Source organism: Xiphophorus maculatus, chromosome 5 (assembly GCF_002775205.1).
Source record: "Xiphophorus maculatus strain JP 163 A chromosome 5, X_maculatus-5.0-male, whole genome shotgun sequence".
NCBI lineage: Eukaryota > Metazoa > Chordata > Actinopteri > Cyprinodontiformes > Poeciliidae > Xiphophorus > Xiphophorus maculatus.
Window position 1 is genome coordinate 7,772,054 of NC_036447.1, and position 26,648 is coordinate 7,798,701.

At 36.9% G+C, this 26,648-nt stretch overlaps 1 protein-coding gene across 2 annotated transcripts; it reads right to left on the reverse strand.

Annotated features, from left to right (window-relative positions):
• Window positions 1-189: 189 nt before the first annotated feature.
• vps54 (VPS54, GARP complex subunit) lies at window positions 190-26,322 on the reverse strand. Of its 2 annotated transcripts, XM_014476141.2 has the most exons (24): window positions 26,165-26,322; window positions 20,907-21,081; window positions 18,638-18,879; window positions 16,754-16,838; window positions 14,984-15,018; window positions 14,464-14,592; window positions 13,004-13,389; window positions 11,904-12,030; window positions 11,439-11,468; window positions 10,985-11,092; window positions 10,839-10,894; window positions 9,142-9,238; window positions 8,697-9,046; window positions 7,348-7,477; window positions 7,082-7,263; window positions 6,022-6,134; window positions 5,817-5,880; window positions 5,265-5,370; window positions 4,940-5,027; window positions 4,729-4,850; window positions 4,573-4,653; window positions 3,089-3,196; window positions 2,892-2,986; window positions 190-1,482 (listed from the first exon to the last, which is right to left on the reverse strand). In XM_014476141.2, the coding sequence occupies exons 2-24, from the start codon at window positions 21,049-21,051 to the stop codon at window positions 1,377-1,379; spliced, it is 2,985 nt and encodes a 994-aa protein (XP_014331627.1). In that variant the 5' UTR covers window positions 21,052-21,081; window positions 26,165-26,322; the 3' UTR covers window positions 190-1,376. The 2 variants fall into 2 exon arrangements, with proteins under 2 accessions (XP_014331627.1, XP_023190230.1); XM_023334462.1 differs by lacking the exon at window positions 11,439-11,468 and having other exon boundaries at window positions 26,165-26,321.
• Between the last annotated feature and the right edge of the window lie 326 nt (window positions 26,323-26,648).

The following is a 26,648-nucleotide window of genomic DNA, read 5'->3' on the forward strand; positions in this document are numbered from 1 at the left end:
CCTTTAATCTGAAAAGTACACATTTTTCCTGTGTCAAAATAAACTGTCACCAATTTACCCCAGATTGAGCTGTGAACTGAGAGTGAATAAAGTGGGACAGCATAGGAAGGCAACAGCCAGGCTAATGAAGTGTTGAATAAACTCCCTATTTGAAATGAAATCTGACTGACGGCAGAAAACAGAACACAATGCAGTCCACCATCCCATTTTATTCACAGCAGGACTGAAGAAATCAACATCTTTTGGACTCTCATACATGCTTCCAGACTCTCTCTCTCTTTCCTTTGCACAGACACAGTGGTATGGTAGGCACACAGTATCGAAGAGCTCAGATGTGTCGTCTTACAGCAGATCAAAAGGAGGCACTTCTGATGCAAACAGTGATGAGCGTTCATGCTTTGAGCGTCGTACAGGAGACAGATGTGCTCGAGAAGTTTCCAGTTCACCGACTTCAAACTATCACTGATTCACATCTGATGTTAAATTAGGATTTTATCGGTTTTCCTTCGTAGGAGAACGTAGCACCCCGATTTCCCCCTAAATTATGATTGAACAGAGGCAGCTGAAGTGGGGAAACGCTCCTGAACAGAACTAAACGCACTGAACCGTAACCTGTAGGGATTTTAACTCAATCCAACCGTTTCATAATCTGCCAGTGAAAAGCTACAAGCTGGTCTCTGCTCTCTTCTTCATCATCATCATCATGCTCTGATAATTACAAAACAGCGAGTGTGTATGGGATTCTCTGATGATCGACAGTGGGTAAAAAAAGAAAAGAAAAGCCTGAGTAGCAACCAGCTAAAGAAGATGTGATGCATGATTGGTTAAACAGCAGAATCCCCACGTTAGTAACAATTTGACTTTGGTAACGACAGGATGAAGCTGAGGTTTGAGATGCCTTCACAGTCGGGGATGCTTTAGATTCTTCAGGATCACGATTTCCCCACAACAAGTCCCAAAAAGCTGTTTTGTTAATAGTATAAAAGTAAGAAAAACCCTTTAAACATTGCAGCCAGCTGAAGGAAAAAAAGTTTGTCCCAGTTACGAATGTTTGCAAGAAGTCAGAAAAATAAATTACCCCACCATTTGTTTTCCTTCTTCCCACTAAGCAACTCCAATAATTTACTAGCGTTTGTGTTGAATTGCACACAGTGGGATGAGGTGGCGATAGCTTAAAGGAGACTGTGTGCGTTTTCTTTAGTCTCTGTAGCAGTCAACGTTCCAGCTCGCTGTCGCTGCTCCTCTTCTCCTATATTAGTGTTGTTTGGTCCCTGCGGGGCCTCCTCCACCCCTCGTCTCAGATTGCCACTTTTGGCCAGGATCACCCGTCGTTTCTGGGCGTTAGGGTATCGTCTGATCTGGACGTCCAGACTCCATCACCTCTTCTGCTCCCAGATCTCGGCCATGTTCAGGTCGAGTCGCTCCAGGCTCTTCAGAGCCAGGATGTTCTCTGTGTAGAAGGCCACATCCACCACCACCAGCCTGCAGACACAGTTTATACCAAATAACTCCTATCAGGAAACCTATTGCAAGTGTTTCATTATTTTAATAATTACAAATGACAGAAAATATTTTCAAAAAGTAGCTTTTATTATCCTGTGACTTGTACAATGGCATATACAGGATCATCATTTTTGTTTAATTGTGAGAATAAAGTGGTATAAGCAGAATAAATATGCAGCTCTGCTAGAAAAAACATCTTGAAATTACAGACAAAAAGTTGATTTAATGTGAACTTTGATAAAGTCATCAGGATCTGATGCAGCCAGATCCGTTTCTGTTGTTTCTTCTCCAAAATAGACTCTGTTGTTTACACAATTGTTTGAAAATCCTGCTACTGATAATTTGATTCTGATGTGTTTAAAAATTAAGTATTCTATTAAGTATTACGTGTAAAACTTAAGCCAAAGTACAACCATTTTTTAAGTTGGAATTTTTATGAAACTACCACTTTATCCTTATAACATGATGACTTTATTCTCCTAATAAATAAAAAAAAAAACTAACAAAAAACAAGCTTATTCAAGCAGAAGTTTGCTTACTTAAAAACATTTCTGCTGGTATTTGGCCAGTTTTACTCATTTTAAATACGGTAACATTTTTCTCCAGCATCTAACTGTCCCTGTTCGCATAGTTTAATTTTTCACATATTGTAAACAGTCTGATGTCTTCCAATGCAGAAACACACAAGCACATTTTTGTACATTTTATAAAAATATTTCTACTCAGTTCAACGTACGTTGGACTGAAATGTGCCATTTTTGACAACAAAACAGTATTTTATGTTGTAATTTTGTCCTTATGGTGCAGCAGTGTTAGGCAAAGTAAATATGACTCTAAATATCCGGCGACTTTTTACCAAAAAAAAACAAACAAGAAAACTAGAGCACATTAATTTGATTAAATGTGTTAATGGAAGGTTTTTTTTAAGAAAGTTCTCATTTTTGTTGCTGGGAATCAACTCAAAGATTTTGTAGAACGAAATCAAATAAACTGGAAAAAAAATAGTTACAGCAAAAGTTAAGAAATTGCCTTTTATCAAGACGAAAAAGTGCCTCTCTGTTTCATTAAAATATTCTATGTTTAATTTATCGTGCAGATTAAAACAAAAAAAAGATTTAGTATTTTAAGTTGGAAAAACAATTTGGCCCAACAGAGTACTTTCAACTTTAGGATTCTGGTTTTTGTTGCAGAAAGTTTTATTCTATTAACATTGACGTAAATCTCTGAAGAAGACGTTGTTGAGCTATACGAACTGTTCAATGCTGCTTATGTTTCAAATTTGAGTTTAAAAGAATGTATGAAATCACAACTAAGACTAAGATTATTATTAGTAAGAGGTAGTAAGTGACTTGTGTGTGTGTGTAGGGGTGTGTGTGTGTGTGTGTTACCCATGCTGCGGTCCTCCATCATTACTGACCCCGAGTCGAGCCAACTGCCTCTTAAGGTGCATTTTAAAACAAGCATTGATCCTTAGAAACAGCATCTGTGCAGAAAAACACGTTTCCATTCCAGCTCAACTTTTCTTTTTCTTATTAAATAAAACTTTTTAGATTACTGGAAGGTGACCTTTAACCCAGAACCTCACCTGAGTCTGTTCTTCAGGCAGCAGATCAAAGATGGCTTCATGCATCTTGGCCATCTGTTTACAGATGTTTCTGAAGCAGGCCGACGGCATCGGGGCTTTCACTTCATACTGAGGGAAAAACAAACACATCAGAGCACGTAACTCACTCAGCTGCTGCAGATCAACCTGGACTTCACACCCAGCAGAACCAGCAACAAGGCCACATACTATATCTGATAAAATCCTCCACATATGATCTCTTGATTGATTTGGGATTTTGTTTTAAGGTGCTGCAGTGCAAATGTCGCAAAGGAGGTAACAAAAACAAAACACTACTACTTATAATCATTTAATTTTGACAGTTTCCAGATTTAAAAAAACAACATAACTTTATGGACAAAATGTTTCCAACAGAAGAAAAGGGGAACTCAGAGAACCTTTACTAATACATTCAGTTTCCTGTACATCCCCACTTAGCTGCCTGGAGGAACAGCCGACATCTCTGTGTAAAAAAATAAAGTTTCCTTTCTAGAACGTTCCTACCCCACACACCACAGAGTCTGCTTCAGTTCAGCACCGAGGAGTGTCGTCTCCCCTCTGACATGGCAGCATTTGAGCATGGTGCATTTACTGAGCAGGAAACATGGGATTTTTAGAATAACGCCGTCTGAATCACCAAGGCAGAGCTCACAGCAGGTCTTGATGCTCAATTCAGATTCTTTTTTCTTTTTTTTTTTACAGAAATTGGATTTTCTTTTTCTACAGTCATTCCAACTACTGAATGACGCAACCAGACTTCTGTGTAAATGGTTTGCAACTCCAAAGCAACTCATATGTGCAAACGAGGAATGCTGACGCCACACAACAGCAGACCGTTTACAGAAGTAATAATGAACTGAGACATTTCTGGATCGAATTCAAAGTTTATTCAGCAATGGGAACCGACACCATCGTCAAACAATCATACCAAGAGGAAGGAAGCTAATAAAAAGAAAGCACAGAAGTCTGTTTGGATGTTTAGTTGGAGCTAACAATGGTGTGATTGTGATGTGATGCGCTTCAGCGACTCAGACTAATAATTTTCATTCATTATTTATACACTTTTCAACAATGACGTAAAAGTTGGATGAAATTTGGAATCATCGTTGAGACTGCAGACACTTTGAAAACAATCAGATTCGTATCTGATTTAGTAGTACATATGGAAGAGGCAAAAATCTGATTTTTGGGGGGTGAAAAGTTCAGAATTGGGTTGTTCAGACTGCGGTGAAAAAGTCACATTTGCCTGTGAACTTAACCTAAATTTTTTTCCAAAACCGGAACAAAATGTTCCCAAGGCTGGTACAAACCAACGTGATTAGTATAAAAGTACCACTGGCAGCCCGGTCGCTTTCAGAACCAGAGAAAAAACCAAGATGGCCAAAGGATGAAACAGCGAAGGAGTGAGATGACCAGCTAATCATTTGGTCATGTGAGAGTTATACAGAAAGAGTTTCTGATGTTACCTTTGATAAAAACTTCTCAAACAGACTGTCCATGATGGCCACCAGCTTAGCAGAGATTTCTGCGATGTGATCGTTGTAGTCCTGCAAAACAAAAAACAACCTCCAGAGATCACACCAGATATCTGGATATAAATTCAAAATTATTTTTTAAGTTACCTTCATGATGTGGTCAAAGTGTCTGAGAACACTGAACTGTTTGGGCTGTAGCTTGGTCTCAAAATGTGCTCTGATGATGGGAATGTAGTGAACCACCAGCTGCAGGCAGCGGGATGCTAATGCTACACACACACACACACACACACACAGCAACGCCATTCAGAATCAAACAAGACCAAGTAAAAATGACGGGTTCAGTGTTGGTGCGTACCCAGGTTTTTTGTAGTGATGGTCTTGAGGCCGACGACCTGCAGCGCTCCTGCTCCTAGAACCAGCTGGCAGCTGCGGGAGTTAAAGTGCTGCAACAGGAAGAAAACAGGAAGTAAACCTCAAGATTTCTGATTAATCTTGACTTTCAAAGTGTCAATTTCACAAAAACAGAAGCTAAAAAACATACAATACACCACACATTTGCATCTACAGTCCTGATACTTCTGTGTTTTTGAGACATCTCTGACATTATCCGTTAGCTTCCCACTGCACAGTCGTCATGGCGACTCTGTTCTGATGAACTGGGTTGGGACGTCCCTGCTCACCTTGAACAGGTCTGACAGACGCGTTAGCATGTCTGTGGTGATGGATGGGATGTCGTTCACACACTGACAGTATTCCAGAAAGATCCGGATCAGCAGCAAAACGGTTCTGAACAAACAGGAAGGAGATTTTCAAAACAAACCTGCTCTGGTTGCTGCATTCAGTTCATGTGTTACGGCTGTCGATGGATAAAAAAGTGTAATCAGATTAATCCCACTATAAGCCACTACGTCATTAAGCAAACTTCAAAAAATATTCAAGAAAATATTTTAATGTCTCAAACCAAAGATTTCAGTTTTCTAGGTTTTCATTTTTATTAAAAGATGTAATTTTATTTCCAACGTATTTTGAAATGTTAACTATGAACTGGTTGTGCTTCAGTGGACGGATAAAGCGATTAATTTCGTTATATAACACTAAAGCGTTAAACTTTTTAGACTGTGTGTTAACGTCGATAGCCCTAGATTAAATTCATTTATACCCAAGAATTGAGTTCAAGTTGGTCTCCAACATTGCTAAACCACATTAAAGGTTTCCATTGTGAGGAAACTTACCCGACAACAGCGTATTTCTGGCCGTCAACGAGCAGAAAGTCTGCAGGTTTTCTGTCCTCTGCGCCTGTTGGATAAATTGTTTTTAACATTTATATACTATTAGTGTCTCACTGAACGGGGAATATTACAGAAAGCATGTCATTATGACTGATGAATGCAACAACTGTGACAAGACGGTAAAGAATAAACTGGTGTTTGGGCCGACCTGACACTTTGCGCTCCGGTAGAGATATTTTGCCGTCAGCGATGGAGTTGACCAGATCCTGAAACTCTGCTGGAACGTCTGCTTGCTTCCAGCGCTCGTTATCCAGGAGGAGGCTGCGCAGAAACAATAAAAACAAACCTTCAGAAAACCTGCCTAGTGCTGGAAGCATTCAGTCAAATTCAATACTGTGAAAGAACAGCGTTACATGTAACATACTTCTACAGTTCTTAGTCCTTTTTTCAAATTCAAAACATTTTATTGGTCACAAAGGGGAATTAAATGTAACTCGCTTAATTAAAGAGTATTGTGGACAGTTATGGCTGTGGGCAAGAAAGATCTCCTGTAGCAGTCTGCAATACAATGAATTTGAAGAAGCCTCTGACTGAAGACACTTTTTTTTGCCAATTTTTAAAAATAGCCGAACCTTAATATGAATATGTGTCAGGTGTTTCCAATTTGTTAGATATTAAAAAGGAAAGAATAAAACTAAAAATGGTTGGATATATTGGATAAATGGATGGAAAAGCAGATAAATTGATAAATGGACAAATGGATTGAACTTTTAGATAAATATGAGCAAATTAATAAATACAAACACACGTATTTTTCACACTTTTCCCTTTTTTCATATTTGTCCAAACTTGGAAAGTAGTTTTTCGGACAGTAACAGTGAGGAAAAACTGGATTTGTTTTTATTATTATTCATGCAGCACACAAAGTATAGATAACAACCAGTGCTGTCAATAAAAACAAACTGATCAGACTGGTTAAACCAAAGAAAATATTTCCTTTGGATAAACTCACTTGAAAAATTTTACATCTTAAAAATACCATTTTAAAAAAAAAGTGAAGCTGAAAGGGGGAACAAAAAGGTAAAAACAGATTTTTTCACTGATTTAGTAATGGATTTGTTGATTTTAGAATTACACGTATTGTAATTATAGGTACCTTTCTTGTCATTTAAGGGCGCCATACAAAGTGCGTAAAATCAATTAAAAGATACAGCAGTAAAATAATAAAATCTATTTAATAAAGCAGAAGGGGGGAAAAGCAAATTTACCTGAGTTTTGTCTTCCGTTCTTCGTGGAATCGGTTGACAAAGCGGTTGGCCTGGCTCTGCAGCGCCCCCCTCAGGGAGACGCTGCGCCTGCCGCACAGATCCTCCGTATCCCTGACGAAGGTCTCCACCGCCTGAGACAGCGACACGAACTCCGCCGAGCTCAGCCGCTCCAGGGACCCGTCCTGTCGGGAGGAACGTTTCATGAAACCGAGCAGAAACCCTAAAACCCGGATCTTTTTCCTCTGAAAACACCGATCTCACGCTACCTTGGCTCTGGCCGTCAGGACTTTGACGCAGCGGTCGTGGCTAACGTCAGAAGCTACGTACAGCAGCTCCTGCAGGTTGTTGATGACGCGGTTCAGCTCCATGTCAGTGGGCATCGGGTTCTCACCGGAGCTGAACACAAGCAGATTCTCAGTTTATAGCTTTGCTGAGGAGCCTTATGCGGCCATTTCCATCTGAACTTATAACGAATTTCAATTAAAGATCGTAGAAAATACGTACAACCATAAGGGGCGGTTGGGAGATTCTGGTGTATTACAATCAAGTACAGCAGATATTGTGAATTTTCTGGGGTCTGTTTGTAGCTTTGTGCTTCTCTCACTCCATGATGACTTTCTACACTCAAACCCTGTAGCACCAAGGTTAAAAGTTTCTCTTTTTTTTTAACAAAATGCAAGTAGCTTCATAAAGTTTGGCAACAGAAGTGAGAAAGTGTCAAAAATGAATATTGTCTAGCCAACTGGTAATAGATTTGCGTGGTCATAAGTGGGCAGAGCAGCAAAAAAAACCATAATCAAGTAAGTAGAACAACTTCAACATATTTTTACTCAAAAAGTAGCCGTCCAAGAAATTACTCAATAGTAAAAACGTATTTCTACTTATACCAGAGTAACTAATGATCAAAACAAATGATGGACCAAAATATAAAAGCAAGTGAAAATTTTGGTAATTTAAAGACCAAAATGAAAATTCATATAAAAAGAAAAACAATTCAGGAAGAAACCATTTTCCAATCAGTTTTTCAAAATAAAACCTATGAAACTAACAAAAACTGCAGGTGTCTGGTGTCTGGTGAATTTTTGATTAAAACAAATGTATTCTTTATTCAGTGAAGATACTCAGTATGCAGGAGTTTTACTCAAGTAAATAAATGGTAAGTGCCATGTGCTTGTTGCCAAACTTACTTAAGTAAATGCAACTACTTAACTACCCAACTAAAAAAAGCCAGCTAGCTAGCAATGATGAATTAGCAGCTAGTTAGCGGTAGCCGCAGCCACCTTGAGTCAGAACGCAGTGAAGATGTCTGCATATGACTGACTGAAAACTAAATATGCTCACCTTCCTAAAATAATGCCCCAAGTCATTTTAGGTAAAAAAAAAAAAAAGTCCAAAAATACTACTAATAATAATAATAATAAATCACCCCCTTTATATTGGAAAAAAAAAATAGGGAAAAAATAAGTTAAGAAAAAACACTTCTGGTTCTGCCACAGCAAAATTTGAGAACTATTAAATTTAGGGCTAACTTAAATTTTTTATGAATTTAAAATGCTAAGACTTTTTATGAGAAACTTAATTACAAAAAATAAAATGCTGACACTGGGAAACTTACATGAAGCTGTGTTCTCTGCCTGCAGAAATCTCAGAGATCCCAGAGGAAGAGTCGCCTTCTGCAGCAGTTTCAGTCCGGTTCTGCTGGAACCTTGAGCCCGCTGCGGAGTGCTGATCCTGACCCGCTACCCCCGACTCCTGCTGCCGCTGCTGCTGGGCTTCATTCAACGCATCACTGATGAACAGACCCTCATGGGTGAGATAAGCCAGCTCAGCTTCCCCCTGCAGGGCCAGTTTCTCCTGGGAGATATCCTGCCCCACTGGCGCTGAACTGGTTTCTGCCAGGAGTCGATTCTTATGGTTTGAAGACAGAACCTGAAGAACTACATTCCTGATCACGTTTAAGGTATCCTAGGAAAGAGAAAGAGGAAGAAAATAAGATTTTGCATGTCAGTGTATTGACCCAAACATCTCGTTAATTATCTGAGATGGGTAATAAACCTCACCTTGATTCTCTGCAGGAAGAGAAGGAAAGTCTCAAAGATGTTTTCCAGAAGCTCAAACCACTGAGGGAATGTCATCAGACGCATCTGGTCAGCTAGCCTTAAACAAACAGGAAGTTAGGAAATTCTTACAATATTCATGTGATCCTTTTCATATTTCATCATTAAATTCACAAACAATTGTTTTTTTATGCCACAGAAAAACAAAAAGTAGCTCAATTTGGAAGTGGAAGGAATAAATACATTTTGTTGTACATTTGGAGTCTATTACTGCAGAAAATTTGAAGTTAGTCTCTCTTGATGCAGCATTGATATCTATTATTTTTGGGGCCTGTGGCTACAAAAACGACGAATCCAGACAAAGTGTTACAGTCCCACTTTACAAAACCACAACTGAAGGATCCAAATGTGAAAAGAAAGGGTTTAAAAGTATGATATGTTAACTTTAAATTTGTGAACCTTGATTCTGACCAGCTTCACTGCCAAAGTGCTATACAGTGTCAGTTTTCTGCCACTCAAAGCATTTTGCATGCAGGTCAAAGACAGAGTTGTTATTTTTTTAATCTGTAACCTAGGAGTTTTACTGGTTATTATGTTACTCTCAAGCTGTAGTTATTTATTTTTATTTTTTTTACCCCTCCAGGGGGTCTTTTTGTGGGCTCTAGTGTCCCTTATATCACAGTAGGCTGACAGGAAACGGGGAAGGAGAGGGGGGAAGATATGCGGCAAATGTCATCGGGTCCGGGAGTCGAACCCGCGACAGCCGCGTCGAGGACTCAAGGCCTCCAAATACGGGTCGCGCTAACCGCTACACCACCACGGCACGCCCAGCTGTAGTTATTTTTAAAAACATCCACCAATAGCTTAGACAGCAGCTCTATAAAAGTCAATCTTCATTGTTCAAATGTCATTTACAGGAGTGGGAATTTATGTAATTTATCATGATAAATTTCTTAAGAATTTTGATTTATAACTGTTATAAATTCCAATTAATGAAGTTTAAAAACATCCAAAAACTGATTCATTTGCCTATTTTCTCCACTCTTTCATGCATCTACAAATTTGAAAACCTGACTAAAAACAGGTGCTATGTGCAGTTTAATGATATAAATCAAATTTTTATGTGACTGGTGTCTAAAAAAAACAAACAAAAAAACCCACTTTATTAGTGGGAATATTTTACAAGAGTATTATTTGTTTGTGGGGCTATAATTGCTTTCTTGCAGTCACAGCCATTAGTTACCTATAAAATAATAGTTCTTATTAGCGTTATGACGGTAGCACAAAATATCGCTCAACCTTAGTCATTAATACATAATTCATATAAGGTAATTTTATTTGTATAGCATATTTTCAGCAACAAAGCAGTTCAGAGTGCTTCGTATAACTTAGAAGGAAATACAAACAACAAAACCAAAAGAAAGACAAAAAGGTGAAAATATAAAACCACATATTGGTTCCCAGCAGTCCATAATTTATAAACCAGTAGGGGTTTCTCTGGTTTTTGTTCTGATAAAACTAAATGTTGGTTCCAGTTGTGTGGTCTTTATTTCCTGTTAGAGTCAGTTAAAGCATTCGTTTGGGTGGATAAGTTAAGGACTTAACAGAAAATGAAAAATAAAAATAATCAAGATCAGGATCGATCTGTGTTTAAACACCTTAAACAAACCGAGGTTTCACAGATAGATCAGGGAACTTACTTAAAGATAACTTCGGTGTCGATTTCTTCTATGTGAACAACACGTTCTGCCACACACTGCAAAAACAAACAGATCCAATAAACAAAAGAGAAATCTCAACACGTCACTCTATGATGCACAGACTGCAACAAACTGACACTCTGTACCTGAGAGACGATGGCCTTGGCAGCTGTGATCATCTCGTCGCTGTAAATATCCAGGAAGTCCAGCTTCCTCTGCCGCAGCAGACCGAACACCAGCGACTCCAGGCGCCCCTTTAAACACAGAAGCAGCAGCAGAAGCTGAGTCCACACAACCTGAGCTGAAGAAACACTTCCATTTCAGATTGATTATACGTCAGATTTGTTTTACATGCCAAGGAAAAAGATCAGTAGTAATTAAAACAGGAAGCAATCATGTCAAACAGACTGAACACGTTTAAACATCAACAATCAGGAAATCTAGATCTCCATCTAAAAAGCAAACAAAAAATTATCTTCATGCAGGTTTGAGCCCTGATTCACAATCTGGTATCTGAGCCTGATTTCAGCAGTAGATGGGATTTTATGCATTGGCTGAATCGGATCGTCAGTGGTGTGTGTGTCTGTGTGTGTGTCCCACCTTTTGAGAGTCAGCATTTGGTTTATGGACCTGTGATGAGCACAGCATCCATTAAACACAGAATCAACTCCAAAAATATAAAACTTGGCCTATTCAAACAAAATCCAAAAGTTTACAGCATAAATTGCTTTTGTAAATTAAAATAACTGAATAGTGGGGGAAAAAAATCCCCAAAAAACAAAACAACAAACTGAACTAGTTTTTTCTTGCAAAGCAGATTCTGAAGAATCAGTCCGGTTCAATCAACCTGAAATCTATTCTCTTTGCCGCAAAACAGACGAAAATAAAAATAGAAAGTGCTACAAAATCTGAGAAAAAAACGAGCACTAGTCTAGACAGAAACGTGTGGAAACTAAAAAGTTTTTGTATGCAGAAGCTGCTATGACTCTGAAAGTTTCTTTTTATTTAAATTTTATTTATTTATTTAAATAAAAAACAGGAAGAAGAGAGGCTTTTAAAACAAACCTTCTCCAACACCTGCGTTTCCTCCTTTAGGTTGCGGTTCAGGTCGCTGCGGGCGTACATGCTAAAATCCTCCACCATCATCTTATCGATCAGCTTCTCCAGCTCACACAGCTGGGAGCCCAGATGTCTGAAGAACACACACACAGAGAAAAATCAAGAGATGAGTGAGTGGAAGTGGGTTCAGTTTGCACTAGAGATGCAAATAATGAATTGATTTGCAACTAATTGTTGTTTAATGGTTTATTAGATTAAATTAGTTCTAATATCCACTTGGATCTTCTTTTAGTTTTGTAGTTTGGCTGCCAACCAGCAGAGGATGTCGCTGGTCATCATTAAGCAGAGCCAGTTGATACAGAAAAAAAAAGACGGTGGCGATATCCCGGAAAGGAAAAGAAAAACAGCAAAAAACAGAGTCTGGTGTGGGACGAAAAACGCACTTCATTCGGTTTTATTTTGAAATATAAACACTTGACAAGTTCCTTAAGTTTCATCATAATAGCGCTTTATTCAGCCGAGCTGCACGCTGGCGCAACATCAACTTCTCAAATAAAAATGACTGATGTGCTGCGAGGATGTCAGAAAAGCTGAAGGGATAATGCAGAAAAATTTTAACATGATGGAAAATGAATACGCAAGGTTGAGTTTGAAAGCGACCATGAGTTAACTTACTATATGGAGCGAAGATTAAACTTTCTTTCAAGAGCAACTACAGTCTATGTCTGTATGAATATCTCTCTGTTCATGGGGGATTAAGTGTTTCATATATTTTATTCTTTTCATTTTTTTATTCAGTAACCTAAGAGGTTCCTGTTATAAATGCTTAAGTTTATTAATGTGAGAAAATCATAATTTTCTTTTAGTCAGACAGTATTTAATACAGAAAAATACAATAGTGTTAAAATGTAATGACTTTTTTTAGCATATGAAAAGTTTGCCCACTTTATACAAGAGAAAACTCAGCTGCCATTTTGAGGAAATGGCCGCTTATCCATTGTTAGTCGATCAACAAGATTAACCATCAATCACTGATCCAGAATAAGAAAAAGCTTCTGTCACTTATAGCTGCTGCACTATGAAGGACACAGGAAGCTCCTTCCTACCTGAAGCTGTGGATTCCCTGCAGCTCCTGCTGCAGCACCTCCTTGGTGGTGGCGATCAGCTCCAGCGCTCCAACAAACTCTGAGGTGGAGAGCAGCAGTTGCACGGTGGGCTGCGTCTGATGCACTGCCGCCATCAGCTTTAGCTTGTTGTGCAGCTTCACGCAGTTGTTGCGAGTCAGCGCGATGCGGAGGGCCCGGAGCGGCCCCTGGCACATGACACGGTCCATGGCGTCGGTGCGGCCCCGCAGGATGGCCACCGCCTGCTGCGTCTCCTGCAGCCGATCCTGCAGCTCGTGCTGAGAGGACATGGCGTGGAAAAACGCCTCGGAGCGCAGAGAGATCTGCCGAGCGATGCTGACCTCCACTACGTCCAGGTAGTGGCTCAGCTGGAGGAAGGAAGTTAAATCAACATGAATACTGGAGAAAATTCAACCTAAAGGGATTTCTATTGCTGATTAGTTCCAGAAAAAACGGTACAAATGGAAATTTTGCTAAACTGAAAATATGTTTTAATTCTCCTGAAAGGGAAAAAACACAATAAAAATGTGTACTCTTCCTTTAAGCTGAACATTGTGGTGCCATAAAATGAGACTTTTTGTAAAGGTCTAAGAATCAAAAGTTAAGGAAGATTCATATTTGTTATCCACGATAGAGTAATAGCGCCAAGATAAGGAAAGAAAACAAAACTAAAAAACTAAAAACAAGAAATTACAAGAATAAAGTCACAGGGCAACAAGAATAAAGTCGTAATAATACAAGAATAAACTCTTAAAATCACAAATTTAGCAGAGTAAAGTTGTAATATTACCAGAATAAAGTTGTAGTAATGAGAAAACGGTGTAAAATTCCAAGAATAAAAAGTCAAAATACTTCAAGAATGTGGTGAGAAAAAGTCATAATGTTATGAGTAAAGTTATAATGATACAAGGAAAAATACAATATTATCAGACAAAACTAATCATAGTACGATAAAAAAAAATTTATAAAGTTGAAATAATTGTTGAATTAAGTCAAAATAGTAGAATGAAGTAGTAATTTTACGGCAACTTCTACACACACAAAAAAAGTATTAAAATAAGGGATGTTGAGAGTCTTATGCTACGGCATCAGCATCAGTTTTACAAATAAGAAAATAATCCATCTTTTAACACATCAGCATCAAACCAGTAGCAGGAATTTGTGTAAACAATGGTTTATGTCAAAGAAAGAGTCAGACTAGAAGAGTTGATCATGTCAGATCCTGATATTGAAGATTTTCTCTCATTAATGCAACTATTTTCTAGTGTTTATGCAACTTTCTTCATCATATTAACTTTCTGCTAATATGATGTCATTGTCGGATTATCGTGACTTTATTCTCGGAATTAAAAAAGAAGAAAAAAAAATATCTTAGTCTGGCCCCATACTGCATCAGGAAATGTTGAACGCGTTTCGTCTTCTGAATGGCCTGCATGTTTCACCTTTTCCTGCAGCAGCTTGGAGGAAGCGACGTCTCTGCTTTTCCCTCCCGCGCTGTGGAAGTGTGACCAAGGCAGGACCATGTTGAAGGTAGCTGGATCCTCCAAAGCAAACTCTGGCCTCATAAAAATCTGAAAAACAGGTCAGGTTATTGCACAAAGCCTATTGTATTCAGCTTTTTCCACTGATTTACTTGAATTAAACCATTATTTATATGATAACATCCTCCAAAATATAATTCTGTAGGCAGTAAAGGTAAAAATATCCAGTTTTAGGCAACAACAAAACATCAATAATATATAAACAAGTAAAAAAAAACATATTCAGACCAGCAACTAAGCAAAACTTGAGCAAAACGTACATACCGTACATTTTTTATTTAAGATTTAAAATAATTCTCCTAAAACCATGCCACTCCTTAAATGGCATCTGCTTAAATGTTACATTTTAGACATTACGTTTTATAATCTGTCATAAACGTGGATAAAGTGCAAGCAGCAGAAAATAAAGATGAGGTTTTACCTTTGGAACTTGTTCGAGCTCGGCTCTGGATTTGTCTGCAGGAAAACAAACAAACAAAAAAAACAAGAAAAAAGTCTGTTATTCAGTTATTTAAAAACCAAGAATAAATGAGGGATTTATTGTCCAAACAATTTTAAAAATAAACAACATCCCATCCGACATTAATCTGAAGCGGCTCCTACTTTTCCACCACGTGTAGAAACAGTTCACTTAGTGTACAGATTACTCAAAGTGAAGGAACTTCTAATAAATTTTAAAAGGAAAAAAACAAAACTGACATTTTTTCTGTAAATTTGTCACCATATTTGTTAAGCCTTTCTTAAAACCTCATCCAACCCGTTTTAGGTTTGGACCTTTGATGAAGCCATCGCAGCGCCTTCAATTAAGAAATTTAATTAAATTTTCTTTTAAAAAAATAAATAAAAAATTCAAAAATACTAAACTGTTTCACATTCCAATTAAGAACAGTTTAATCTAAAGTAGTTAAAAGAAATCTTATTTATTCCAACATTTACGGTGTTTAACCAGAAGCAGGGAGAGTCGGTGCGTTGGTGCCAAACTAATAAAATCACTTTTTGTACTTGGAAAAAGAAAACTAAATTGTTAAGCTCAGTGATCGTTGTAACCACTCATCCTTAAGATGCTTATGAAGGCAGATAAGGGGAAAAACTGCAACAGGAAAACATTTCCAGCAAATCAGATTACAGAGAGTGATCTCAATCCCTCTTATCAATCATAGCAAGCAAAGATCATTAAATGGACAACAGCGTCTCTGTTGACCAGGGATGTCAAACTCATTTTCCTTTTGGGCCAAATCAAGATCATAAATGTTCTTAAAGGGCCAGTTCTGCCAGAATGTATTGATAAAACTTGTTAAAATATAAATAAATAGTTAACATTAAATTATATTGAACATCTTTTCAGTCCCTTCATGATTTGGCGTTCATTTTTGTGATTTGTTTGCAATAAAACGTGTTTCTGGTAATTTAGCAATACTTGCACTTTTCTATGATCGTAAATGAGACTTTTTATGACTCGTCGTATATTTATGGATTATAACTCGACATCTAGTAAGGCTGAGGAAGGTGTTTAGTAGAAGCAATAAATACTGCCTCCTGCAGGTGGGAGTAAACCATCATTTAGATCCAACGTTTTTCACCTTTTTTCCAAAAAATCTGGAATAAATTCACAATTATGCATTAGCGTGAAAAAGTGCAGGGACTTGTTGATTTTGCATGAACTTCCACAATAATTCACAAGAAACTGAAGTGACTAATTGATGCAATTTGGCAGTAAAAGAATAAAATTAATTGATAAAACAATATTTAAGCACACCTTTATCTTGACGGTTCTATTTATGCGTCACTTTAGAGTCTACTGTAGAGGGCCTCATAAAAAGCTACGGTGGGCCAGATTTGGCCCCTGTGGCTTGAGTTTGACACATGTACTGTAGACAAAGCAGTCCTTCAAAAATCAAAACAAACAAAAAAATCAGAATGGAAATTATATAGCAGTTGATTTATTGTGACAGACTTAGCTTCAAGATTTTGCTAAAACCTGAAGAATAAGTGTTTCCTGCAGTTAATTTAAACTCACATTACATTCTGCTTGTATAAAATATCCTCAGTTATTTTGTCATCTTTAGTCTCTATATTGTTCACGCTGTGTTGTGCAACACTGCGTTGAAAGCAGCATAATTTTTAATTGATTGGTTTATAGAGGAAGCAAAGGGAGGGAGAGTTTCTGCAACAGCGAGTGAATAATTCATACCGTGGTTGGTGGTGATACTGGAAACTGCATCCACATCATCTTTATTGGGACAGATCGTCTTGCAGCGTTCATGGATTCGTTCTCTCTAAAAATAACAGCATACATAGAAAATAGATTAGACATTTCAGATCCAGTCTAAACAAAAACGAGCAAAAGCCGTCAGTCAGATTAAGAGTAATAAAACTTCATGCAGCAGGAGGAAGGAAACAGAAACGTCAGCAGCTGTAAAGTTTATCATTCTGAAACCAAATTGGGGAAATAATAAACAAGCTGGTGGTTGGTCACACGATTCCCTCTAAACTAGATGACTAATGGAAAGAAAATGTTGAAGTAAAAAAAGAATTTCTATTAAAAGCAAAAAAGGTCAAAATAATTTCCTTTTACAGCTACATGAAGCTGACTGCAAATAATTAAACCACTAGCAAAATTTCTTTCACTCCTAAAAATGTCTGAAGGGTTTTTGTTATTGGTAAAGAGCAGTTTATTATTTTTATATCATTTAAAGAAATGGGGCTGAAGGCAAAATTTACTAAGTTTAAATCGCTGTTTAAATTTAGGGCTGCAAAAACAATTATTTTAGCAACTGTTCTGCAAATTAACCTGATTTAAAAAGGAATAAAAATTACACTCTGCAGATTCTCATTTAACCACTTAAGCTTATGTTATACTATATTAGAAATAAAAATATTTACTTTTCAAAATAAGAAAAGATTTTATTGCCTAAAATGCAATAACAGAGCAATCCTCTAATGCAGGAGTGTCAAACTCATTTTATGCCAAATCAAAAATCTGAATGTTCTTAAAGGGCCGGTTGTGCCAGAATATATTGATAAAATCCATTTAACCGTTAAAATATTTGTAAATAGCTGTAGTTCCAGGATTTTGTGACTGTTTTTGTGGCTTTTTGTAATCAAAATCACACATTTTGTGATACTAATTTAAAAATATTTGTAAGGAATCTTTATATTTGCGTTAATGCATGATGTTAACTGTGACTTTTTAATACTTGTCTCATCAATCACGGACTTTAACTTGACATCAAGTAAGGCAGCAGTCACTTAACCTCAATGTTTTTCACCAATTTTGAGAACAATTTGCAGTAAAATTAGAAATAAAAAAAAGCGGAGATCTGTTAATTTTGTGTAAATTTTGAGAATTTGTGAAAAACAAACTGGATGGACTTGTTGATGTAATTTGGCGTCTAGAGGGCCACATAAAAAGCTACGGCGGGTCAGATTTGGCCCCCGGGCCTTGAGTTTGACACATATATGCGAGAAATTAGTGTATGCTTGTAGGAAAGAATGCATGTGCAGCAAAAAATAAAATAAATACTTCTAGCAACATGTGAGAAGCTCAGCCTTTTTGCTTGCCTTATTAATTAAGTGTAGAGCTGATCTGTTGATTATTTTTTGGATTGACCAAATAATTTAACAAAAAAAAATTAGTGTAATAGGAGATTTTCTTTACCAAATCTGAACCAGGTAAAGCTAAAACTATGCCACTTGAGTTAAAGGTAGAAAATATTTTTTTTATTTTTTATCTTAAATGCAAAATGTATTTTTTGCATAGTTTTGACTGAATTACTATGAATATGTTGTTCTTTCAGGAATTAGACTTTTTTTAGAGTCTGTATTATTATTATTATCATTATTATTATTTTTCTTTATTGCTTTGTTATTTTTTTTATTATTGTTATTTTCCTTATTATTACCAGTATCATTGTTATTAACTTGTAGCCACAACAGACTACAAATATGGGAGAGCCTTAATTTCTTTAAATTTACCGGTAGCCACAAAAATGTATTTGCTGTTATCAGATGTAAAGGCAGCCAGGTGTCCAATCAGAGGAAAGTGAAGCTCTGAAGAACAAAGCTGAGTGTTTACCTGAGTCATTTCCTGCGAGTACGGTCCAAACTGTTCCCTGGAGATGTTGGGCAGGTGGAAAGACGGCATCACCTCCATCTCTGTGAAGTCCAGCCCCCATGTTTTGGTAAAAAAGTCAGACTCTCGTTTCGCCAGCCTCGGGTCGTTCAGCGCGGCGGGGAGGTTGACCTTTGAACTGTACACCGTCCACCGGTCATGCTCCGCCACCACGGATGGACCATTGTGCAGACCCCTCCCCTCACCTGCAGAACAGACACACCAAAGTGAATCCAGACCGGATTTCATGCTGGATTAAAACTCAAAGATTCTCACAACCATAAATGGAAAGAGCTTTTTTTTTCCATAGAAAAACTAAAGATTACTGCAAAATATCAATATAAAACAAACGACAGGGTTTTTTTTGACACATGTACAGTCAAAACCAGAAGTTTAGATACATCTGTGTTCGTCCTGACAGAACCGGAGTAACTGGGTCAGGTTTGTAGGCCGCCTTGCCTTTTCAGATCCGCCTACCGGTTCTCTCTAGTATTCAGGTCAGGGCTTTGTGACGGCTGCGCCAAAACATCAACTCTATTGTTTTTAAGTAACATATATAAATATTTTGTTTTACGTTGGGATAATATTGGTTTCCACAATTATTCAAGAAAATAATTTTTTTAATTCATTAAAATTCAATAGAAAAAATTCTTGTTTTGTGACTTTTAAAATTGACCTATTAAGCTACTTTCAGTTACTCTTTCAAACAATTGTAAGACGATTAAAACACTCCATTTACTATTCAAGTTCAATTTATGTATTTGATGTTGTAATAACCCCTGGCAGCTGCTGTTACTATTTTATATGGTGTACCGTTCCTTGTACACTTTATGTACCTTTTTTTTTTAATTATAAAATAAAAATTGTTATTAAGCCGCTGGGTCGCCGGTTTGGCTGTAAGCTTTGGGTCCATTTGGACAGAGATTTAATTTCCTGTCTGAAGTTTTTTGATGGCGTCCACATTCAATTCTTTCCTTAAGATTCCATCTAGTTTATGAAGAGCACCAGTTCCTCCTGCAGGAAAAAACAGCCCCACAGCATGATGCTGCCACCTCCACACTTGACAGTTTGGATGGTGAAAGCATTCCTGTTTTTCCCCAGATGTAATGATTATGCCCAAACATTTCCACTTTAGGTTCACCAGATCATTTTAGGACATGACACCAAAAATGAAGCGTTGTGTTCACTGACACGGTTCTTTTGGTGTAAAGGCTTCCTCCTCGCTGAGCGGCCTTTCAGTCCATGTCGGTACGAGTCTTTACTGATCCCAAAGGAATAATTAAATGTCATTGTAACTCATTAATTCAAATTCTTCAAAGCGTTATTGTAGATAGTGATGCTGTTGGCAGGAAAGATCTCTTGTAGCAGTCTGTATTACAGCGAATTTGAAGAAGCGTCTGACTGAAGGCAGTCTTATGAAGAAGGTGAAGAGGATTGTGGATAATTTTCTTGATTTTATGACAAATCATCTGCAGAGGTTCCACACTTATTCCCAGAACAGAACCAGCCTTCTCAATCAGGTTGTTAATCCTCAATCTGCACATTTTGTACCACCTGATTTGTTTCGACTTTCCCATCGTGTCAAAAAAGAAAGCGGTGTGTTTCAGGTGTGCCTCCAATTAACTAGTGCATTAATTAACCTGCCAGAAGTTTCCAAAGCAATGACATCATCATCATCTGGGCTTTCCCTCATTGCATGAAAAGACTGTAATCATTCTGATTCTTTAGAGATCAATACATAAATATTCTCATTATTGTGGCATTTAGCAAATAGAAATAATCTTAATTCTAACTGACCTGAAACAAGAGTCGTTTGGTCATTTTGTGTATGTAAATTTCTGGTTTCAACTTTATGTCTACAATTGGGAAAACATGTTCAGAAAGAACAAAAGATCAGAAATTCAAAAAAAGAAAAACACCTGAAAACAAGAGTAACTAGGTCGACTTTAGCAAGTGAAACTCTGCACCAATTTTCTAATTTGGCCATAAAGGATTATTAAAAAAAGAAATTACATCAGCTTATTAGAGAAGAATATTAATAACTTGCTAAGAAAAAAATGTATAGAGAATCATCTAATTTTAAGCCATAAAACAAAACTTTAAGTGGTCACAGACTTTAAGTGAAGTCAGATGAAGACTTTTTAATTTTTCCCAGTTCTTCAGGTGCAAATAGATGCAAAAAAAGTAGTAAGAATAGTTCAGTACAATGAAGAGTTGTGTTTTTTCGGCTAACCGGTTGGCTCCTTGGGGCAAACGTCGGGCAGGGAGCGGATGCCCCGGCTGCGAGGCGAGGAGAGGCCGCGCTCCTTCAGGTGGACCCCGTCTCGGCCCCCACCGGCACGGCGAGGCACTGGGGAGGAGCTGCTACTGAAGGCCATGGCATTGGCACTCACCTCCCAGGAAGCTAGCTGGAAATCCCAACAAGAAAAAACACTTAGAGGTTTATGGCTCCAATAATTAATCATTTTTTAAGAAATTCATGATGACAGGAGAAACTAAAGTGTGAATCCGAGGAAAATTCAACCCATTTAAGCATTGTTGTAGTATTTTTAGAAGGGCTGCAACTATTAATTTTAATCAATTAATCAGTCAATTATTAATTAATCATTTTTGAATTATATAATTTTATAATTGAATTATGTTATGATTTAATTATTTATGTAATTGTATATATAAAATAATTAAATTCTATATTTAGTTATATATAATGATATATAATTAGTAAAAAATTTTAATAATGTACTAATTATTATAATTACAATTAGTAAATTTGCACCAGGTGAAACCAGCAGATTTTTTCTGTATTTTTCATATATACATTTTTATACATTAAAAGGTGCATTAAAAAATTTTTTTAAATAAAAAAACATTGCCTAAATTGCAGCAACAGCATTCATTTAGTTTGATTTTGATTAATCAAATTAATAATTGGGTAGCAAAAGGTGCTTAAGAGTTTTTTGTTTTTTTACAGAATTTGAACCAAATGAAGCAAAATCTTTGCTACTTGAGGAGCTTTGGATAAAACTTATGTACAGACCACAACAGTTTTTTTTTTTTATCTTATATGCAAAATGAATAATGTTTTTGGTGAAACTAATAAATCAACTGAGTAGACTGGGATAAAAAAAAAAACGTGATCATTTGTAACAAAAGATGCATCTGTAGCTTAAAACATACTTTTATCATCAACATGTGAAAAGCTCCGTTCTTTCTGCTCAGCTTGACATCAAAACTGTGTAGGGCTGGTTTTTAAATTTTTTTTTTTTTTTTCATTAATTGAATAACAGCTGGACAGCAAACTGTGCTTAATAGGAGATTAAAAAAACAGAATTTGAACCTGGTGAGTTTTGGGCAGAAAGTATTTATAAATGTTTTGTTTATTGTTTTTGTCTTAAATGCTAAATGTAGAAATGTTTTGTAAAGTTTTGGCTTTATTACTGCTCTGAATGTTGTTCTTTCATCAAATTGCATTTTTGAGTCTGTATACTGTAGCTAATGATTGCTAAATTAGTTGACAATTATTGAAGTAATCAATCGTTAAGATGTTAAACTGTATAACAAATTCTTTTCTACCACATAATGTAGCAAAGCAAAAACCAACACAGAATGCATTTTCACTTCTACTCAACACTTTACTGGGTTCCACTTGTGTGTTTTTTTGTCACGTTGACAGAACATCTTAGTAAAAGGAAGTGACACCTGCTCATGTTTGCCTTCAGGCTACAGTTTGCACAAATCACAGCCGCTGCTGCACCAGTCAGCATTCAAGCAACATGAAGCCTCATGTGCCGCTTCTTCCACACCTGCAGCTTTTTATGAGTAGAAACACGAGCTGATGTAGTTTAATAGTAACTACTGGTGTTTGGGCTCATTTCAGGACCAGTTGTACCAGTGGGGTCCCACTTTAGCTCACTGCAGTTTTCTTTGTCCTGTGTCATTTTCTACAGAAAGTGTTGGGATGTTCAGACGGTTACAGTTCTAACTAGAGGATGAGGCGTAAGACCCCCTGCTGCTAATCCCATCACGCAGATGAAAGGATTACATGAAACATATGGAACCTTATTATTGCCATCACAGCTACTAGAATGCAAATGTCCGAACAATCTGAAAGTATAATTCTTTAGACTCGCTTGGCTTGTTTTCATCACATTATAATTACACGAGGCAGTTGAAATAACTGACAAAATTTAAAATTGAATTATTTTTAAAAAACAAATTGAGTAATTGATTAATCGCTAGCTGGAGCTTAGACCCAGAAAAGGCCGTCTGCTCATAGAACAAAGTGATAGCCGTAATTAAGCCGAAACTGTACACAAATATATACATGTTGCATCTAAAAAACCCCAGAAAAACTTAATTTTTTACCCTGATCTACTCAATTAACCTAATTTCAGCTTCAGCTCGTACAAACTTTTAAAAAAAGCCAAAAATGTACAATATAGATTTTGCATCTAAAACCCCCCCAAAAAACAAAACAAATATTTTTACCCCAATCTACTTAAAAGTCCTAATTTTAGCTTCACTGGGCAGAAATTTAGTAAAAAAAAAATTTTTTTTAAACTAAGCCAAAATTGTACAAAAAAAGTTATAAATTTTTCATCCTTCCGAAGTGTCATGGAGAAAAAACGTTGGTCTGTAAAAATGTTTTATCCAAAACTCCTCAAGTAGCATAGTTTTAGTTTCATCTGGTTTAAATTATGTAAAAAAAATATTTTTTTAAAAATCTCTTAAGCACCTTTGGCTACGCAATTATCAGTTTCTCAAACAATAACAACATCAGCGCTACACCATACTGATATTAAGACAAGCAGAAAGAAACAAGCTTTTCGCTTTGTGATTTTAGGGATTTTTTGTTTTGTTACAAATGATCAAGCGCACATTAAATTTAAAATTTTACAAAAGGAGGCTTAAAAGAAAAATTTGAAGAATGTGATTTTTTTTTATCCGATCAAAAAATAATCAGGTACTAAAATAATCGTTAGTTGAAGCTCTAGTCCCATGACAGGCACAGATTTATGAAACTTTAAGGAACCAAATAAAGTGTTAAGCGCTACAATACCACACTTATTACAGTTTGACATACATTTTTAATTGATTTTGGTCAGTAATCAGAGATTGAAATTGAGAATATTTATAAATTCTGTTTATTAAAACCTTCAGAAACAAGACCTTCCATCACTTTCTGTCCATAAACAGAAAACATGTCCTTCAAAGACAGATTATGGATGAGTAATAAATGGGGTTTTGATGTAAATCTACCGCAACAAGTAGATAGGAAACAGTTAAAACCTCAAATAAAACCAATAGTTCTTATTTCTCAAATCTATGCAAATTATGCTTAGGGATTCCACCTGCCTTTTTTCCCCAAGAGAGAATAATTAGACCATAAACTGGTATATTTAAGAAAAATATTAATGTCTGATCATATAGTTCTGACATTTGTAAAAGTTCAAAATCTTAGTTAAAACATTGTTGAATATCCTAAATGTTTAAATAGATGATCAATGAACCTTTAGGGGACTCAGTTGATGGAGTTTTAATGTTAGTTTCAGTTAAAAAAAAATGGGCAGAAAAAGGAAGCAAACACCTCATAGTGAGAAAGAACCGTTTAAAAAAGTGTTGTTTCTGAGCCCACACAGGCTCTGGTATTTAAATTAACTCAGGTCCAAACCGCTTCTTTAATTTTCTACAAAACGTGTCCAAGTATATTCAGTCTATACATCTAGGAAGGACCAAGCAGCTGGAAAAATATGCATTATTGTAATGAAGATTGCAGATGCATGCAAAATACATACAAGGAGCAAAGATAATGCACTAAACACTGCATAACAGAAGTCCTTAGCAATAGCATAGATATTGGAAGAATGATTGCAAGTCATTATTTTGTGCAGCTCTAGTTCTTTTAAATATTCCATCTCGAATGTCCACACTTTTTCTGACTCTGTGGCAAATGTCTGAACACGATGCATGAAGAATCATCTAAAAATCTCTGGAGGCAAAGAAGAGATTCTGCTGCTACAATGAAGTTCATTTTCCCTTAAATGTTGACATTTCAGTTCCCAGAGAAATTGGCAAAATTACTATCAGAGGTCAAATAAAATAGATGGAAAAAATATAAATACAAAAATATTCATCTCTGCGTCTTCTGGGTCAAATGGACATCAAAATACTAGGACTGGTCTAATCCAGAGTGTGATGTGATATTGTGGTTTATCATGTGTATACTAGGACTGTAAACAAGTACAATATTAAGATAAGGAATGTTAAAAATAAAAATAAATAAAAAAACAAAGTAGTAGAGGAACATCCATTCTCTGTTGCAACCCCAAAACTTCACATGTCAGAGTCCTGTCATCTGCAGAAGTACTGAGACACCTCTGCAGTCGTCGGGTGATTCAGACATGAAGAAGAAGTGCAGAGGGCTGATGGAGCCCTTTGTGTCATGGTGTGGGAACAATCATCTTATTTTAAATATCAACAAAATGAGGAAGAGAACTAGATCAAACTATTTTCATCATGGGAGAAAACATGGTGGAGGTTTAGGAGAACAAACGGCTCAGTGTTCATCTGAACAACAGACTGAACTGGAGACGCAACAGTGAAGGAAAAACAGAGTGTCTTCAGTCAGAGGCTATTTCAGAACCGCTGTAATACAGACTTCTATGGGAGATCCTTCCTGCCCACAGCCATCAGAATCTACAACAACTCTCAACAATGTGGGGTAATACGAGTTATAACATTTAAATTTCCCTTTGTGATAAAGAAAGTATTTTGTACTGAATTGAATTAATCTACTAATTCATGTAAGTGCTGCTCCTAATATCGCCTTTTTGTCCTTTTAATTAAATCAAATGTTATATTTTAAGTTCCATTTTGATCTTGAATCTATTTTAAGCTAAATTACTTTAATCATATCTGTGTGTTTTATTTAGCCCTATCAAATACGCTGTTCTCACTGTGCAGCACTTAAGTGTAACTTAGTGCAATAGAAATCAAATGGACATTAACATATTGGGACCTACAGCTAGCATAGACAGAGGGAGGCTGATCGGTAGGGGACAATACTGACATGTTTCCAGGTAAAAATTAACTTTTTATTGAGATTTTGTGTTGCTGGGCTGAACTGTCAGATCATGGTTGAGGCTCCCTTCGGAAAAAGCAACAGTGACGGGAGCTAGCCAGCTAGCTTTAGCTAAGCTCTCTTCTTCGCCTGTGCTTGTTAAATTATTATTTCCAGAGCTGAAGTTAAAACAAAATACCAAAAAACACGACGTACGCAAGCACTTTTACTTTTGATATCCCAAGGTGAAGCGGCGCAGAGTATCTGTTGCCTGTGCCTCTAGCTAATGCTAATGCTATCAGCTGTAGTTACACGTAGACTGGCTAATGCTAACAGGCTTAAAAAGAGCAACCAGCCAGACCACATACACACACACACACACACCACGAAACAAAATGTTCAGTGACTGTGGAGCTCAGCCATGTTCGTACCTGTCTAGTAAAGCGCAGTAGCAGGTATCTCTCCTCTTCAGCATTACAGGAACACAGGAGGAACTGCGAGGAAAATGACAAACACTCACACAGAACAAGCTAGCACCGGTACAACGACCATCATGCACTGCTGAGGCAAAGCAAAACTGCTGTTTTCCTTCAGTTTCTCTCTGCAGGGCTGCTGCTGCTGCCACCTGCTGGCCAAAACATTTTCTAGCATAATTTCTTGATTTACTCTCATGAACCCATTCCATTGCTTTAAATTAATCAACAGGACCAAAACGGATCTTAAAACTGTTGTACATTCAACTGCTATAATGTTAATAATTCAGAAACGATATCAGAACAACTTCAACACCTCCATCTCTAACTGGTAGCAGGACCTTTCCTCAACAAGCTGCTACTAAAACAGTCTGAACTATTACACTGAACACAGGAAAGGGCTTTCCTCAGGGATGTGTACTCAGCACCCTCCTCTTCACGC